Below are 14,648 nucleotides of genomic sequence, written 5' to 3'. Positions count from 1 at the left end.
CAATCAGTTTACGCCGTAGTGCTGAACATAGTGGCTCTAAATGATAAATGCTAACATTGTTCCGTATGAATTTCGTCTCTATGTGAAACACCAAATAATGTGTGTGATACGGTGAATTATACAGTAGGTCACAAGTTGTTTGCATCATTTTGGGGGGGTTTTTATGAAGTGAAAGATGCAGCTTCGAGTCAAAACAAACCAGAAAAAAATTAATGAATAAACATGAGCTACTTGTACCGGTTCAGGGCGGGGTGTCCACTTGCATTTTCTTCGCAGATTGAGGATTCTACGGAGGGGTGGGGTCGAGTCTGTCGTTGTGGGCGGGACCCGCTCCAGGGCACGTGCGGCAGCTAGGGTTGCCAGACTTTGGAGGTCAAAGGTCAGCATGTCCTCTTCTGCACAGAATAAGAGGAAATAAGAGCTTAAACCAACCATCAAATATTCAACGATTAACTGAGCGACATGAGAAATGTACATTACATTTCACAATTTATAACAGTTTAATTCAATTTATTGCCATTGCATTCAATGCAACAAAATTAAACAGTAAAGCTTATAGCGTATCCATCCACGAAGACAAGCAACAACAAGCATAACAAAAAATACAAAAACACATTATCTATAGCCCTCCTCCGCTCCCTTTTGAAGCACTATGGTGGTTGACACAGGACTAAGATGTCGTCACGTTTTCGCTTCTCTGCCGAAGGAGATAATGTATTTACGAAACGCACCCTGTAGAGCAGTTTGTCCGTTTAGGGCTACTGTAGAAACAACATGGTGAATACCACGCAAGGTGAACACGCTTCATCATGTAAGGTCTTTATACTCCTCTGAAGGCATAGTTATGTATTTTGTATTGCATTTCTGTTAATATATAGTAGCTACTCCAAAAAATTACACATTACAAACAATTTTACATTATACATGCTTTTTGACCACCTCCCAATGCCACAATTTATCATGGACCGAATGTGAGCATATTACTTGTAACATGTTAATAACAGGTCTAAACTGAACCCCTGTCTCTCCACATTTAAAAGAGACCCAGCAATGCAGACATCCAGCATATCCCTATGGATGCAAGCAGAGAGACCTTTAAAACACAGAGAGATGATACAAGGCCGCAAAGCACGCCGCTGTTTCCTGACAGCACTTTGTGCTTTCAGAGCCCGAATGAGCAATGATGATAGCTATTAACCAGAGAGCTTATCTCTGTACATGAGGCTTAGATGCCAGGAGCCATGTTACAGAGCGAGAGATGAAGAAGGGGAATTTCTAAACATTTATCACTGTCATTAGGGCAGGCCACATGCTCAGCCTCCACACAGCCAATGAGGCTTGAATATTCATGACAGCCAAAGCTGGCCTGGGGATACTGAGAACACTGTATGAGCGCGTGTGTGCGCGTGTGAGCGTCTATGTCCGTGTCAGCGAGCGAACACAGCTCGCTATTCTGTCGCGTCACAGCAAGACAGGCGCACAGTATGTGTTCTGCAGAGAGACCGCGAGGGGTGGTGGAGGAGAGAGAGGACAATAAAAAGTGTTTATTGAGCTATCTATTTATTCGCAAACATCTCCCAACATGGAAAAAATCCAATTTATCCTCCGAGGGGAAATGCACACGGAGGAGATCGAGACTTCAAGAGAAGAGAACGAACTCACGACCTGTCAAGAACACGTCCACGTTTGACCAAAAAAACAAATCAAGAGAAATCGTATATTCTGCATAATGAAAATGAAGCCAACTTCAGGGACATTAACATTTGCATTGTGAATCATGGCAATTAAGCATCCACCCCCAATTTCTCATTACCGTAATGCGCCTGAACGTTTCACTGTTGAGTTGTTTTGGATTTGCCATTATAATTCTCAGTAGTTATTGTCATTACTGTAATACAAAGGTTTTTTTAATTAGCATAAATTAAAGGCAGTAAAACAAATACTATCAAAATGCTTAATGACTTTACGATTTAAATAAGCCTGTATCATTGTTTTAAAGGATGAGATTTTTACCACTACTGTAATGAGAGAGATTTTTTCACACTGCTGTTATTTGGGGGGGGGTGGGTGGGTATGTGTTTGCATTACGGTAATGAGAATTGTTGTGGAAAATGATTTTGGCATAAAAATAATACAAACGAAAAAATGAAGGCTGTTTTTCTGACTTCTTATAGTGACCTTGACATGTTCTTCACAGGTTTCACGAGATTCAACCAAAAGGGTGAAATGTGAATGACAAGTATAGGTTTTAAAAGAATTATAGCACCGTGAAGAAAATCTCTCAGCTGAAACGGACAGAGATGTGAACAGAAAAGGGAAAGCAAGACAACATGAGGAACACTGGTTTATTCTGGCCTGGGATGGTCTTTGGTTTCCCACCTGGCTGAAATCATCGTGCCACTTTTAGCCTAGTGGTGGTCTTTGTGAAATCGATGCCCATACCCTACTGTAACAAGACCAGTTGGGAGCTACGAAACGGTACACTGATACTGGATGAAAGCAGAATGCATGAGATGGATAGAAGAACTGAGACCCAGTAAAAGAAAGGAAAATGGGAGAGGAAGAAGAGAAGGAGAGGTTGAAGACAAATGATGCTCTCCGGTTGATAGCCTAGAACATTTAGCCCAGGAAAGACTTGAGTGGTAATGCTGTATGTGGCGGTATCACTGACCAATCAATAACAACTACCAACAATACTTCAAAGGACCTCTCAAAATCTATATCATTTTATCACATGTTATTTGTCCGCACTTCACGACGTCCGTAACGCCGCGAGGAACGTCAGCAGAGCGCTTGAGATGTCTGCAATAGATAAGCACCTTGAAATCAAATCTGTAAATCACTGAAGGCTAAACCTGATCGCATATGAAATCCTTAGCCGGCGAGGGACCGGGTCCTGACAGCCAGCGCGGGCTGCCTCACCTCCAGTTCTTTAATAATTCAGCGACGGGCGTGTTTATTGATGGCTTCTTTCCTGCTGCAAAGAGCTTCATCATATTCTCTTATTAGTCCCTTTAGTGCAGCTTGCTTACACAAGAATTACACAGCAGATTACAACCCTGTTTTAATATGGGCGGAAGAACACACACAAGCAAAAATAAGCCACACAACTGGAAAATCCAACTTAAAAGGATAGTCTACCTAAAAACAATTCTGTCATTATTTATTCCCTCGTGTTGATATTTTGTGAAATGTTTCAGTGGTTCGTCTATACAACGGAAGTCAATGGGGGCCGATGTTGATTGTTAACAATCTTCAAAATATCATCTTGTGTGTTTTGCAGAAAAAAGTCATACAGGTTTGACGTTAGGGTGAGAAAATAATGGAATAATGTTTACTTTTGGGTGAACTATTCCTTTAAGATTGGTTTCAAGATCTAGACTTGAATGCACTGTAAGGCAGTTTGGATAAATGCCCAATGTAAATGTAAATTTAGTTCAGTCCATCTTCCTGAAAACCATACATTTTACAGTAAATGCGTACATCTGCTACATGTTAACTGTCAGCCTTTAGGAGTACATGCAATGCATTGCACCAAATTTTCATTTCATCTGCTAGACTGAGCAAAATGACAAAAGCGCCGAATACGGTTCGTTTTTTTCTCAGAGTGTTTGGGATTCCTCAGCTGCTGCCGTAAATAAAAACATCCTTTGGCAGGGAGATGCTAAACGTTCCCTGGAAAAGCAACACGTCTAAAACAGCACTCGAAACAATGGGCCCTAATTAGCCGACAAAAACGCTGTCGTCCTGAGAGGAAAAAGATCAACTGCTACTATTTCATCAACTTTTTACCAGGGGACTCGGCGAGCTGTGGGAAAGTGGAGGGGCTTTTTCCATCTAAAATGAGCCTAATAAAAGTGATCAAACAGGTTGAGGAGCAGGGGCAGGGGAAACATCCCTTAATCTGACTGAGTGGACACAGTCCAATCCGGCGCACCCGGGGGGAGCCAGCCATCATTAGAGCTGCCTTTTAAGACAGGCTAAAGCCCTTTAAAAACACCACCCCCTCCTTCCAGCTGTCTTAGTCTCTCCCACAGGAAGTGCGGAACCCCAAAAGACTGAGGAGCATTTGATCTTACGCAGGAAAAGAAGCCAAGAAGGCTCAGTTGAGGCAGTGTGTGTGTGTGTGTGCGTGTGCGTGCATGTGTGTGTGTGTGGACATGTTTTTATATCCCGGTGGGCAAAAAAGCTTATAAATTGTACAGAACAATATTTTTTAAGAATCTAAAAATGCAAAAAGTTTTCTATGATCTTTAGGGTTAGGGGTAGGGGATAAAATATACAGTTTGTACAATATAAAAAACATTACGCCTATGGACTGTCCCCACGGAGATAATAAACCAGACATGTTTGTGTGTGTGTGTGTGTGTGTGTGTGTGCATGCGTTCATGTTTGTATATCCCGGTGGGGACCTAAACCTGAATACACACCAACACATGGGGACTCGCGTCACCGTGGGGACCAAAATTGAGGTCCCCAGGGGCAAAACAGCGCGTGTATGTGTGTATGCGTGTGTTCTTATGAAAGTGTAAAACAGGACAGTCAGGTGATTGTGAATGTACTGTATGTATGTGTGTGTGTTGTCAGGATGGGCGGGTCTTTGTTATCTTCAATTCACACAAAGCCTGGAGATGTAGCTGTTCTGAAAGCCCTATTTTTGCATCTCTTCATGTGAGGAGAGAAAAACGAAATGAAAGGCCTCGTCGTGGTCTTCCCTGGCTGCCTGTATCACAGCCCTACAACACGGCTCATGCAAATCACTGATGAGAAATTAAATCATGTGTGCGTTTGGCTGTGCTTTCATTGCGATCAGAAAGAACATCAAAGCCGTTCTACGTTTTTTTTACCTCACTTCTGTAAACCTGTTGGAAAGGTTACAAGATGGAGAGCCGTTGGTTCATATGATGTCACCTTATATTAGCAAGGAAGCAACTTCAACATATGTCATAGAAGCGAGAGACAGAGTGCAACTCAAAGGATTTCTAACTTAAAGGATGTCCAAAAAATTGGGTAGAATCTACAAGACGTTTTTTTACATAATTGTGTTTTAATGTGATAGTTCACCCAATATTCAAATTTTGTCATCATTTACTCGCCCTCTTGTCATTTGAAACCTGTAAGACTTTCTTTCTTCAGTAGAACACAAAAGAAAATATTTTAAAGAATGTTGTTAACCGGCACCCATTCATTTGCATTGGTTTTGTGTCCATACAAGAGAAGTGAATGGGTGCCGGCGCTGTTCGGTTGCTAACTTTCTTCAGAATATGTTCATTCATGAAAGAAGAAAGAAAGTCAGACATGTTTGAAATAATAAGAGGGTGAGTAAATGATGACAAATTTTTTATTTTTGGGTGAACTATCCCTTTAATGGGGTTTCTAACTTTTTTCAGAAACCACGACAGTTAGAAAGATTACAAACATTGTTCATTTTAAAAATACACTTTTTGTTTATTCTCACCTTCATTGTCCCCCACGTCATTCCTCTGTTGTTGGGTTCGCTCCAACTCGGCCATTTCACTCAGTAATTCTATGCCGTAATTAGGGGTCACCGTATTATCAGATACAGACACGGGGGGCACCATGCGGGCATCTCTTTTGGCACACAGAGCTGCTGCAATGAGCAGCTCCAAACTCCAAATGCAGCTGCCCGGGTACTGATTTCCCAGGGTGGAGGGCACGGGACAGGGGGTCAAGGGTGGCAAGGGATGGGCGGTCCCTGTGTCACAGGTTAATCCACACTCATCTTCACCTGCCTTCTCTGGATCATTCTCACTAGATCCCACAGGCTGAGAAACCTGGACTTTGTCTTGTAGTTCTTCATCCTTCTCTGTGGTATTTTCAGCTGGAACTGGAATCTCCATTTCACTTGTTTGGGTGTTGGGAATCATTGTCGCTGTATCTGAATGAGGGTTTGAAGGGGAATCGGGGCAAAGGGAAGTTTGCGATACGGTTGCATGTCTGCAAGTGACCCCCGACTCTCCTTCTTCCACCTGTTCTTCGGCTTGCATCACTCCAACCTCTTCCTCCTTCTCTACTTCCTGTGATGTTCTGGTAGGTGAGCCCACTCCAGGGTGACAAGCAGGCTCCTCCTCTTTAGGAGAAAGCAGGAGGGGTTGAGGCGCGGGTTCAGCAGGTTCTGCTTGCTCCGCCTCCAGGTCGGCATGCTCGGCCAATTGGACTTCTTGAGGGGAGGGGCCACCTTTGTAACCCATGGCGATGGCGGGGTAAGTGTAGCCAGGAGGCAGATCTAAAAAGAAAATGAAATTAAACTGATTGAGTGTTTCCATAAACACAGATGTTGGTTTAGATTCCACAACCTTGTTTGAAATCTATTACTAACTTAAAAATGTGACTTCTGAAACACACACTAGCAGCATACAAACCAGCAAGCCATTACCATTCATTTGTTGTACACATTACAATATGACCTTGTCAGTTAAGGGGCACGGACCCCTGCTGCTGAAGTGCAGACACGGGGTGATATATACTCTCTATAGTGAAGCATTAGCGACAGTGTGTACCATTTGCTGCGTTTATCTAGTATAACTCACACGCATAATGGAGCCGGCGCCATAAAGACTATAACGCAGGCATGAGCGAATTTTCCATGAATATTGAATTATGTTCGAGTTGTTATAGATGCAGCGCGCCGCGCTGGTGAGAGAGAAAGATTGCACGTAGGAATGTTTGTGTATAAATTAGTATTAAAGTGAGAGTGTGAATTCGGATCGCTTTCACAGAAAGAGCGTGTGCGTCTACATGATATCCGGGGTATATTGATGACAGCGTGGTGTCTGAGTGTGATTGCCGAGCTAGCCCTGTCACCTCCGCAACACGTTATTGATGGTGTCCATCCGCCAGATGAATGCATATCCCTCCGCCAGCCGGCACTCAAGGACCCCTGAAGGATAAGAGAGAGGCCTGTCTGCCATCTCAGTGACCTCCCTATACCGTTCCCTGTCTGCCTCTTTCACAGCACACAGCTCCCTAAGGCATCTCTTGCACATACAAATGCGTCAAAATGGATACAATTGTGCACAGACACAAACACAAAGCCAAAATCACGCGGTTGTGCTTCGATTCACATTAACGGACTGATTTTCTTTGGTGATCAAAGGGGCAAAAAGTCCTTCAAAGGTTCAGTGTATCTTATCTGTGGTCTGCTATCTCGCTCTTCTTTTGACTGGCCCTGAGTCTCACAGACCAGGGGATTTTTTGCTCTATCTCTCCTTCACTGCCTCTCCCCCAGGGGTTTGTGGAGCCAGGCGCTGTGGCAAGACCCTAACCTTGAGAATGAAATGAAATGTTCCAGCTTCTGTCGTATAGTCGATGTTTTTCAGACTCAAATGTGAGGGGAGGGCGTTGGGAGGGGTAGACATGTAGAGAAAGCACTTAAGTCTTAATCAGTGTTTTTGCTTTATTTTAAGGATGTTTAGATGGTTTTTTTACAGGAAAAAAAGATACATTTACTTGAGCAAACCTGTATCAATTTATTTGGTTGAACTCGGAGAAAGATATTTGGACGAAACAGTTGTTGGACCCCATTGACTACCATAGTAGGAAAAACTACAATGGTAGTCAAAAGTGCCCCAGAACTGTTTGCTTTCCTACATTCTTCAAAATATATTCTTTAGTGTTCAACAGAACGAGTAATTTTTCCTATTATGGTAGTCAATGGGGTCCAAGAACTGTTTGGTTATAAGCATTCTTCCAAATATCTTTCTCTGTGTTCATCATAACAAAGAAATTTACACAGATTTGGAACAACTCAAAGGTGAGTAAAAATTGACAGATTTTTTTTGGTCAATAGGTTTAAAAAAATACGCCCCTGCCCAGTTTTTCTGGATCGTGTGCTTTCCATAGCATATAACAAACCACAAACATCTGAACTTTATCTCAATTTCTACTCTATAAGGTTTAATTCCACTACGCACCATCTCATCCTCTGAATAATTCTCTAAATAAACATCATTACACAGAAAAGCAATTTAAATGACTGAACACAAACGGTGCAACTTTTCTTACCAGGCTCCAGGGACTGTGGGTAGTCCTGCGGGGGCTGGCCCTCACCCCTCTTGTCCTGGGATTCGGCAGGTTTAGGCAGGTGGTGGGTGATAGCATGGGGGCTGAGCGCCGGGGAGCGAGGAGCAGCAACGGCCGGGTTGGGCTCGGGACAGGGCGTGCTCTTGAGGTGGGACCGCGGGGCGGGCGAGCGACAGCAGGGTGAAAGACGAGAGGTGCAGCCCCCCGGGGATGAAGAGGAGGGAGGAGGCTTAGTGGAGGGGCAGACGGGCTTAGTGGGTTTGGATGTGCGGAGCTCAGACGATCCTTCGACCAAATCGATGGGGGGATCTTCAGGTTTCCTCTACAGAAAAACAGGAAATGCATAAAAGATAAGCACGACCCTAGTAAAAAAACGATTCATTTAAAATGCATTTATTTCATGCTAAGTATAGTTTAAATGTATTAAAATATTTGCTGACATGACTTACTGATATAAAATTACAATTAAACGTTATTTGGCGAACTATTTATACACAATGCACATTTCTACATATTAAGGCTGTGTTTTAATAAAAATGTGTTCTACTGTCACTTTTGAAAATGATTTTATGATTTTTTAATAAAATCAATCTTTCAATGCAAGATATTTAAAGTGAACCTGAAGTTTACTTGCTACAGTTCCACTTTAGCACAATCATATACACTTAAATGTATCTTTAGTTGGACGTCAGCACTATTTCTGCACAATTAAAGTATATTAAGTACAAAATTAGTTGTTCCAATTTAGCAGACTTTAAGGATATCAATTTAGTATAGCACAAATACAATCGCAGTGTATTTTCATTAAGTACATAAGATGTAAATGGATTTGCAGTATACTTAGCATGAAATAAATGTATTTCAAATACATTTTAGTACATTTATTTTTCACTAGGGAAGAACTTTATATACTGTATATGCTACAATAATGCTGTTTTCTTGAATCATGCCATGAAAAATGTAAAGCAATGCTTCAATCGATTGCACTTTTTTTAAATAAACATGAAGTTAATTTTGTAAATGAAGGTGTGTTTTATGGTATAGAGAATTTTTATTTTCACTGATTTTAACATTTTGGTATTCACAAGTAACATTGTACCTTCTTTTCTCACCTCTAAAACACATTTATATTGAAAACGTAACCTATCTGCAGCATGAAGCTAGTTATGATTCATCCGTCTCAGGTTTCCCAGCACTGTTGCGTAAGGACAAGCACCTGACATGCAGTACAATGGGTGCTAATGATCTCCAGTTCACTTGCATTCTGCTCTGTGTCTCTGTATAAAAGCGCTGGGATAAAAGCTTGAATCCTGGTGTTGCCCTATATCTGCAGAGAACCTGCTCTTCCAAACTTCCGACATTAAAATGCGCTTTGAAAATGAAAGTTACGTGTGCTTTTGCTACAACTGCTATGAATTTCTGAAAGCAGGAATAACAGGCCTTTCACAACCGTGGGCGCTCTGGGTAGACCTGTTGAAAGACTGGGCTGCAGTAGAGCAGTAGCCGTTGGGAAATCGGCCTGTGGGGTATGAGGAAATGCATCTAAACTGTATGTGCTGATGGTGTGTGTGTGTGTGTGTGCAAGTGTAATTGCGGTGTTTTCTCTTTTGTGTCACCTGTGAATGACTGTGTCTGTGCGCCAGCTCCATAGCCTGCGCCGCACGATGCTGATGCTGCTGGTGCTGATGCTGCTGCAGCGCGTAGAGTTCCTGTTGCCGTAGAAACTGGGAGCGGGAGTAGACAGCAGGATGCTGCATGTGTGAGGCGGGCCCTCGGGCTCCATAAACAGGGGGCCACAATCCCTGCTGCTCCATTACATCTACACAGAGAAAGAGTTGAGAAAGAGAGTGAGAGAAAAGTACGAACAAAGGGTTTTTTTCTCTTGCCCTAAGGCGAGTCTCACTTATCGTTCTGAAGGCCTATTGATTTACGGCTATAAGGTTCTTTTGTGTCCCTCTATACTTCCACTCTTTTCTTCAAAAAGTCATCCTCCTTCCCCAGGGCAAAAACTCCCATACTCACATTTCCACATCCCCTTCCTCATTTCCCCACAGAGGCCGAGCTCATCCAACCTACGGACGGACGGAGAATGCAAACCGCTTCTCCTCTTTGCATCGTCTGTCACTTGCACTCACCGTTTGCTCATTCATACCTCAGCAGATTAACGTAAATGGACGGTCACCAGTGAGCTAACCAGCCGCACTCGCCTGATCTCTGGCTCGCGCGCGCAGCAGTACCAGTCAGAGCGATTCAGCGCCGCTGTCTCGAAATGTCACATGAATGTGGCTTTTCTGACAAGTCCTACCTGACAGCCTGCTGAGAGTGGGCAAGGGGGTCGATCCCCAAATGGCTCACCATAGGTTATTATTGCACTAATAAGGGTGATGGGTTCACAGATGTTTTAACAAGAGACGAATTCTTAAGGAGAACATCGGTCATGCTGTCAGCATCTGTTGGGCATGTTTACTGCTTATGCAAAATACCTCTAAAACACATTCAGTTCCTGAATTCTTTTTAAAGATAAAAATAAATATAGGATTTTCCAAATCAAGTACTTGAAATCTCCTGCAGACATTCATAATTTTGTTGAAGGCACTTTATGTGGATGCATCATATCGTGTTTTGTCTTCTGACTTATCTCTGTGAAATGACTACATGTCACTTTTGGAGAGACCGACATTCTGATCACAAAGTCTGCACGCATTTTTCAGCAATTTTATCGGTGTTTGCTGCACAGCGTTTTGCGGAGGCTGAAGGGAGAGAGAGTGTAGAAGGATAAAGCGCAGCTGTGTAAAGCACTTAGTCTCAACCTTGAGCCTCAGCCCACAGAAATTTCAACACAATATGTTTTTCTTTCAGCCATTGGGTTTTGCATGCTGCCGATTCCCCGCCCCTCCTTCCCTGATGTATGGCAAGGACCTTTGTTTGGGAAAGATTACTGGGACAGGGTTATGCTTCCCTAGGGAGGGATCCAGTGGATGCACTTCCCCTCTTTGTTGCAGAAAGGGGAGTGTGACGCTAAGGAGCATAGAGCTAATTAAATTTCACAGCCAGCGTGGGGAGGAGGAATGCCAAACAGAGGCGCGCAGCACCGGACAGCACAATACAGCGAAAAGCAGTGCGACGATGCGCGGCACAGCACGGCTAAGTTTAATGTGGTGGAATGGCGTAAAGCGACGCACAGCAAATCAAAGAGCAATGCCAAACTGTACGTACAGATACGATTGCATGAGCACAGCAAGGCACAATGCAACACAGTTTAAAGTGTATATTATAGCAGATTCTAACTTTGTTCGTATGGCACAGCACAGAACGATGTGTAAAAACTTGTCCTTTTGTTCCTGTGTAGATCGTGCTTGCAACGTCAAGGTCATGGCTTTGATTCTCTGGGAATGCACATATTGATCAAATAAATAGCTTCCGTTGTATGTTGCTTGAATAAAAGTGTTGACAAATGTATTAAAGTGCAAATGTATTGTGAACAATTGAACTGTGGATGTTTTTTTTTCTAAAGAAAACATTGTTATCTCTAGCGAAATGCGATGATTTCTTTCGTCTCTGAAATAAATGTCCTTTTTTACGAACGTCAGTCAGTTGAAAAATGTGCTAACGTTCCCCAAATAGTTAGTTAGACATTGTTTTAGTAAATTTGCATTCTGGCCTGTCTTCACTTTTCACAACTTCATAAATTCCCACAATATGATGTACAGTCTTACCCTACATGTATTTTTCTCATTGAATATCCTGCTTCACCTTAAAATGTGACATTACGTAAATAAAACAGGCCAACGGGGACATTTTATGTTGACTTTAAGCAACCAAGCAAACAAAAGAACATAAAACAACAAATTGTGTCCTTACATTGTTCCTCTTCCCTGTGGCCCTCACCTCCTCAGGCTCCATGCACTGTTACAATGGAGACGAACGCCTCAGGCCCACCTGGAATAATTTTACTGCTGTGCAAACAGTAACATATTCATACAAATTTAATCTAAACCAACAGACCCTGAAACGCACACCCACACAGTGCCTTTACATCACCAATTCTAGCGCTCGCTTATCTATCCCCTTCCCCCCTGCACACACTCAAAGTCAAATACGCTAGCTATCTACTTGAAATGATAATTTGTTTAAACAGTTTGAATAATTCCACTTTGCGCATTCAGAGTGTGCATTAGGGTCGCTTGTGAAACTGCTCCCATTAAGTCCATTCTACAATGTGCTGTAAATGCCGGCTTGGCTTAATGAAGCGTTTCACAATAATGATTACAGAATGATACAGGGCAGAGAGGGGATGAGATGGATCCGGGTATGGGGGAAGGGACACTAGACCCATGGGGACGAAATTCAGTGTAGAATTCCAGAAGGGAACAACGGGACGGACCGACCGCCGATTAGTTACTGGAGCTGCTGTGACTTCAGGTTAAGGCCCTTTTCATAGTGAGCCCATTGTGATGAAATGACACAAAAGTGTGGAGCTTTCATGAACTATTTTTTCCTAACAAAACTTATTTGGAAGTCTGGATACCTGAAAATTTGTTCTCCATAATAATAATAATAATAATAATAATAAAATACAAAATAAAAGGATATTAATTAGTAAATAATAATAATAATTATGGCTCAGTGGTTAGAGCAATGGCGCTAGCAACGCTAAGGTCATGGGTTCGATTCCAGGGATTGCACATACTTAGAAACAAATGTATAGTATAATGCAATGTAAGTCGCTTTGGATAAAAGTGTCTGCCAAATGCGTAAATGTAAATGTATTATATCAATTATTTATAATATAAAGCTCCAATCAACAATTTTTAGGTTAAAAATGAACAAAAACAAATTATTTTGCTCTTCATAAAACATCAGTGATCAAAACTGTCTCCTTACCTTACCACAATTCACAACAAGAAGCTTATAATAATGCTTTATAAGTTGAGCTGTCAGGTACGATTTCGTCAGAAATGTCATTTTACTACCTACAACCCACGCAACTACATAAAGTTACATGCAATTTTGTTTTAAATAGAGATGGCAATATAGAGCGAAAAGTTATGCATTGCAGCTGTAATTAATAAAAAATAATCATCACTTTATTTTTTTGCCCAAAAATGACAAAATTTGCTCTGATTCATTTCAAAATATATTTTAACCAAAAGTTAGTGTGAATTAATTTTTACACCTTGTCTACACCAGATGCGAACGGCGCGATGCAACACGACAAATGCCTTGTTCTTATGGGGTTTGTTGTGTCGCGTCGCATCCAGTGTGGACGAAATGTAAAATTATAATGGGTTCTATTGTCTTTTGTCGTGTCATGTCGTGTCGCGCCACGTCTGGTGTAGACAGGGTGTTAGGGGTGCCGAAACATAAACCCCAGGACAAACAACACATGTTGTGTAATGTACCAAAGTGATGGGTGGCAGGGTGGGCTGCTGGCTCGGAAGGCAGTACCACCAGGGCAGCAGAAGGGTCCTGAGGCAGAGACAGGACTGGTTGCAAGGGGCCGGGCATAGCTGCAGAAAAGCCTGGGGTCAGGTTCTGGTGCAATGCTGCATGACTGAGACCTAAACGGAGACAAAAAATGCTCCTGAATGATCAAAGATTTAGGTTTAAATTTCAAATTTATGTCTATGTAATGAGACTATAAAGTGCGTTTCAATCTAACACTATTAAAACAGTGAATATACAGATGGCATTAGCATACTATAGGAGTGTCCCATCCAGAGGGAGGGACTTCCTGTCCGAGGCATCCAGTGATGATGGGCGGGGTGGGCATGAGCAGATGGCTCAGTGCCTAATTGGCTACTGCCTGGCACAAGAAGGTGTGAGGTCAGATCTCCGTGGCAGCTACTGGAGGGGTGGATCCTGGCAAACTCAACTCTGTCTTTGTTTTCCCTGAGGGGAAGCAATAAAAATGGCAAAATTTGACTCTAAGAAATTTATTATTTATTAGAAATTTTCTCTATTAGAAAAACAAAGCAGCACGTCAACTCTGCAGGTTGACTCAGTCAACAGGGATTGGTTCTGTTTAGTTACAAGTGACATGAAATATAGTGATTTATTATTTAAAAATGTTTAATGACGTCATAAGTTATGGCTAAGTACATTTGCAGATTTACACAATTAATGTGAATTGCATAGGTCAGATAATTCAAATTTTGGAAAAATCTGTTGAAAATCTTTGTGCTGAAATTTGCTTAGATACTACAGCAATTCAATGTAAGAGACTTTAGAGATATTTTCTGAAACAAGATATCTCATTTATAATTTTTTATCCTATGAAAAGATTCTGTAATAGGAATGTACTGTATGTAGCACAATGAGAAGCCAGACCTGAGGAGGATATCTCTCTCTCTGTCGAATGGAGGCAATCCAAGATGTTCCTCACACATTCTTTTCCTTTCCTCATCCACTTCCCGATCCAGCGGGTACATGGGGCGTCCAACACCTACATGTAACACAAACCAAGTCAGTACCACAATTTAACAATGTAACAAAAAAAACGTCTAAAGATCTACAAAAAATACAAGATAGCTTAAGAGAAAACTAAATTAATATTTAATGACTCCAGAGCCAAAATGGATATTTCTAATGAATATTTCTAATTG

General features: G+C 42.0%; 1 protein-coding gene across 4 annotated transcripts in view; it reads right to left on the bottom strand.

Moving 5' to 3' along the window:
* The window catches only part of bahcc1b (BAH domain and coiled-coil containing 1b), a 91,129-nt gene that overhangs the window by 17,570 nt on the left and 58,911 nt on the right, over positions 1-14,648 (bottom strand). For all 4 annotated transcript variants that reach the window (XM_057357795.1, XM_057357796.1, XM_057357794.1 and 1 more), the window contains exons 6-12: positions 14,374-14,488; positions 13,745-13,935; positions 13,446-13,604; positions 9,660-9,862; positions 8,026-8,365; positions 5,459-6,247; positions 238-395 (exon numbers count right to left, since the gene is read on the bottom strand). In XM_057357795.1, the coding sequence (XP_057213778.1) occupies positions 238-395; positions 5,459-6,247; positions 8,026-8,365; positions 9,660-9,862; positions 13,446-13,604; positions 13,745-13,935; positions 14,374-14,488 (1,955 nt within the window). The remainder of the gene's footprint in view (positions 1-237; positions 396-5,458; positions 6,248-8,025; positions 8,366-9,659; positions 9,863-13,445; positions 13,605-13,744; positions 13,936-14,373; positions 14,489-14,648) is intronic.

The sequence above is a fragment of the Triplophysa rosa genome, linkage group LG18 (assembly GCF_024868665.1).
Source record: "Triplophysa rosa linkage group LG18, Trosa_1v2, whole genome shotgun sequence".
Classification (NCBI taxonomy): domain Eukaryota; kingdom Metazoa; phylum Chordata; class Actinopteri; order Cypriniformes; family Nemacheilidae; genus Triplophysa; species Triplophysa rosa.
The sequence above is the reverse complement of the archived record's forward strand: the minus strand, read 5'-3'. Positions and strand labels throughout refer to the sequence as shown.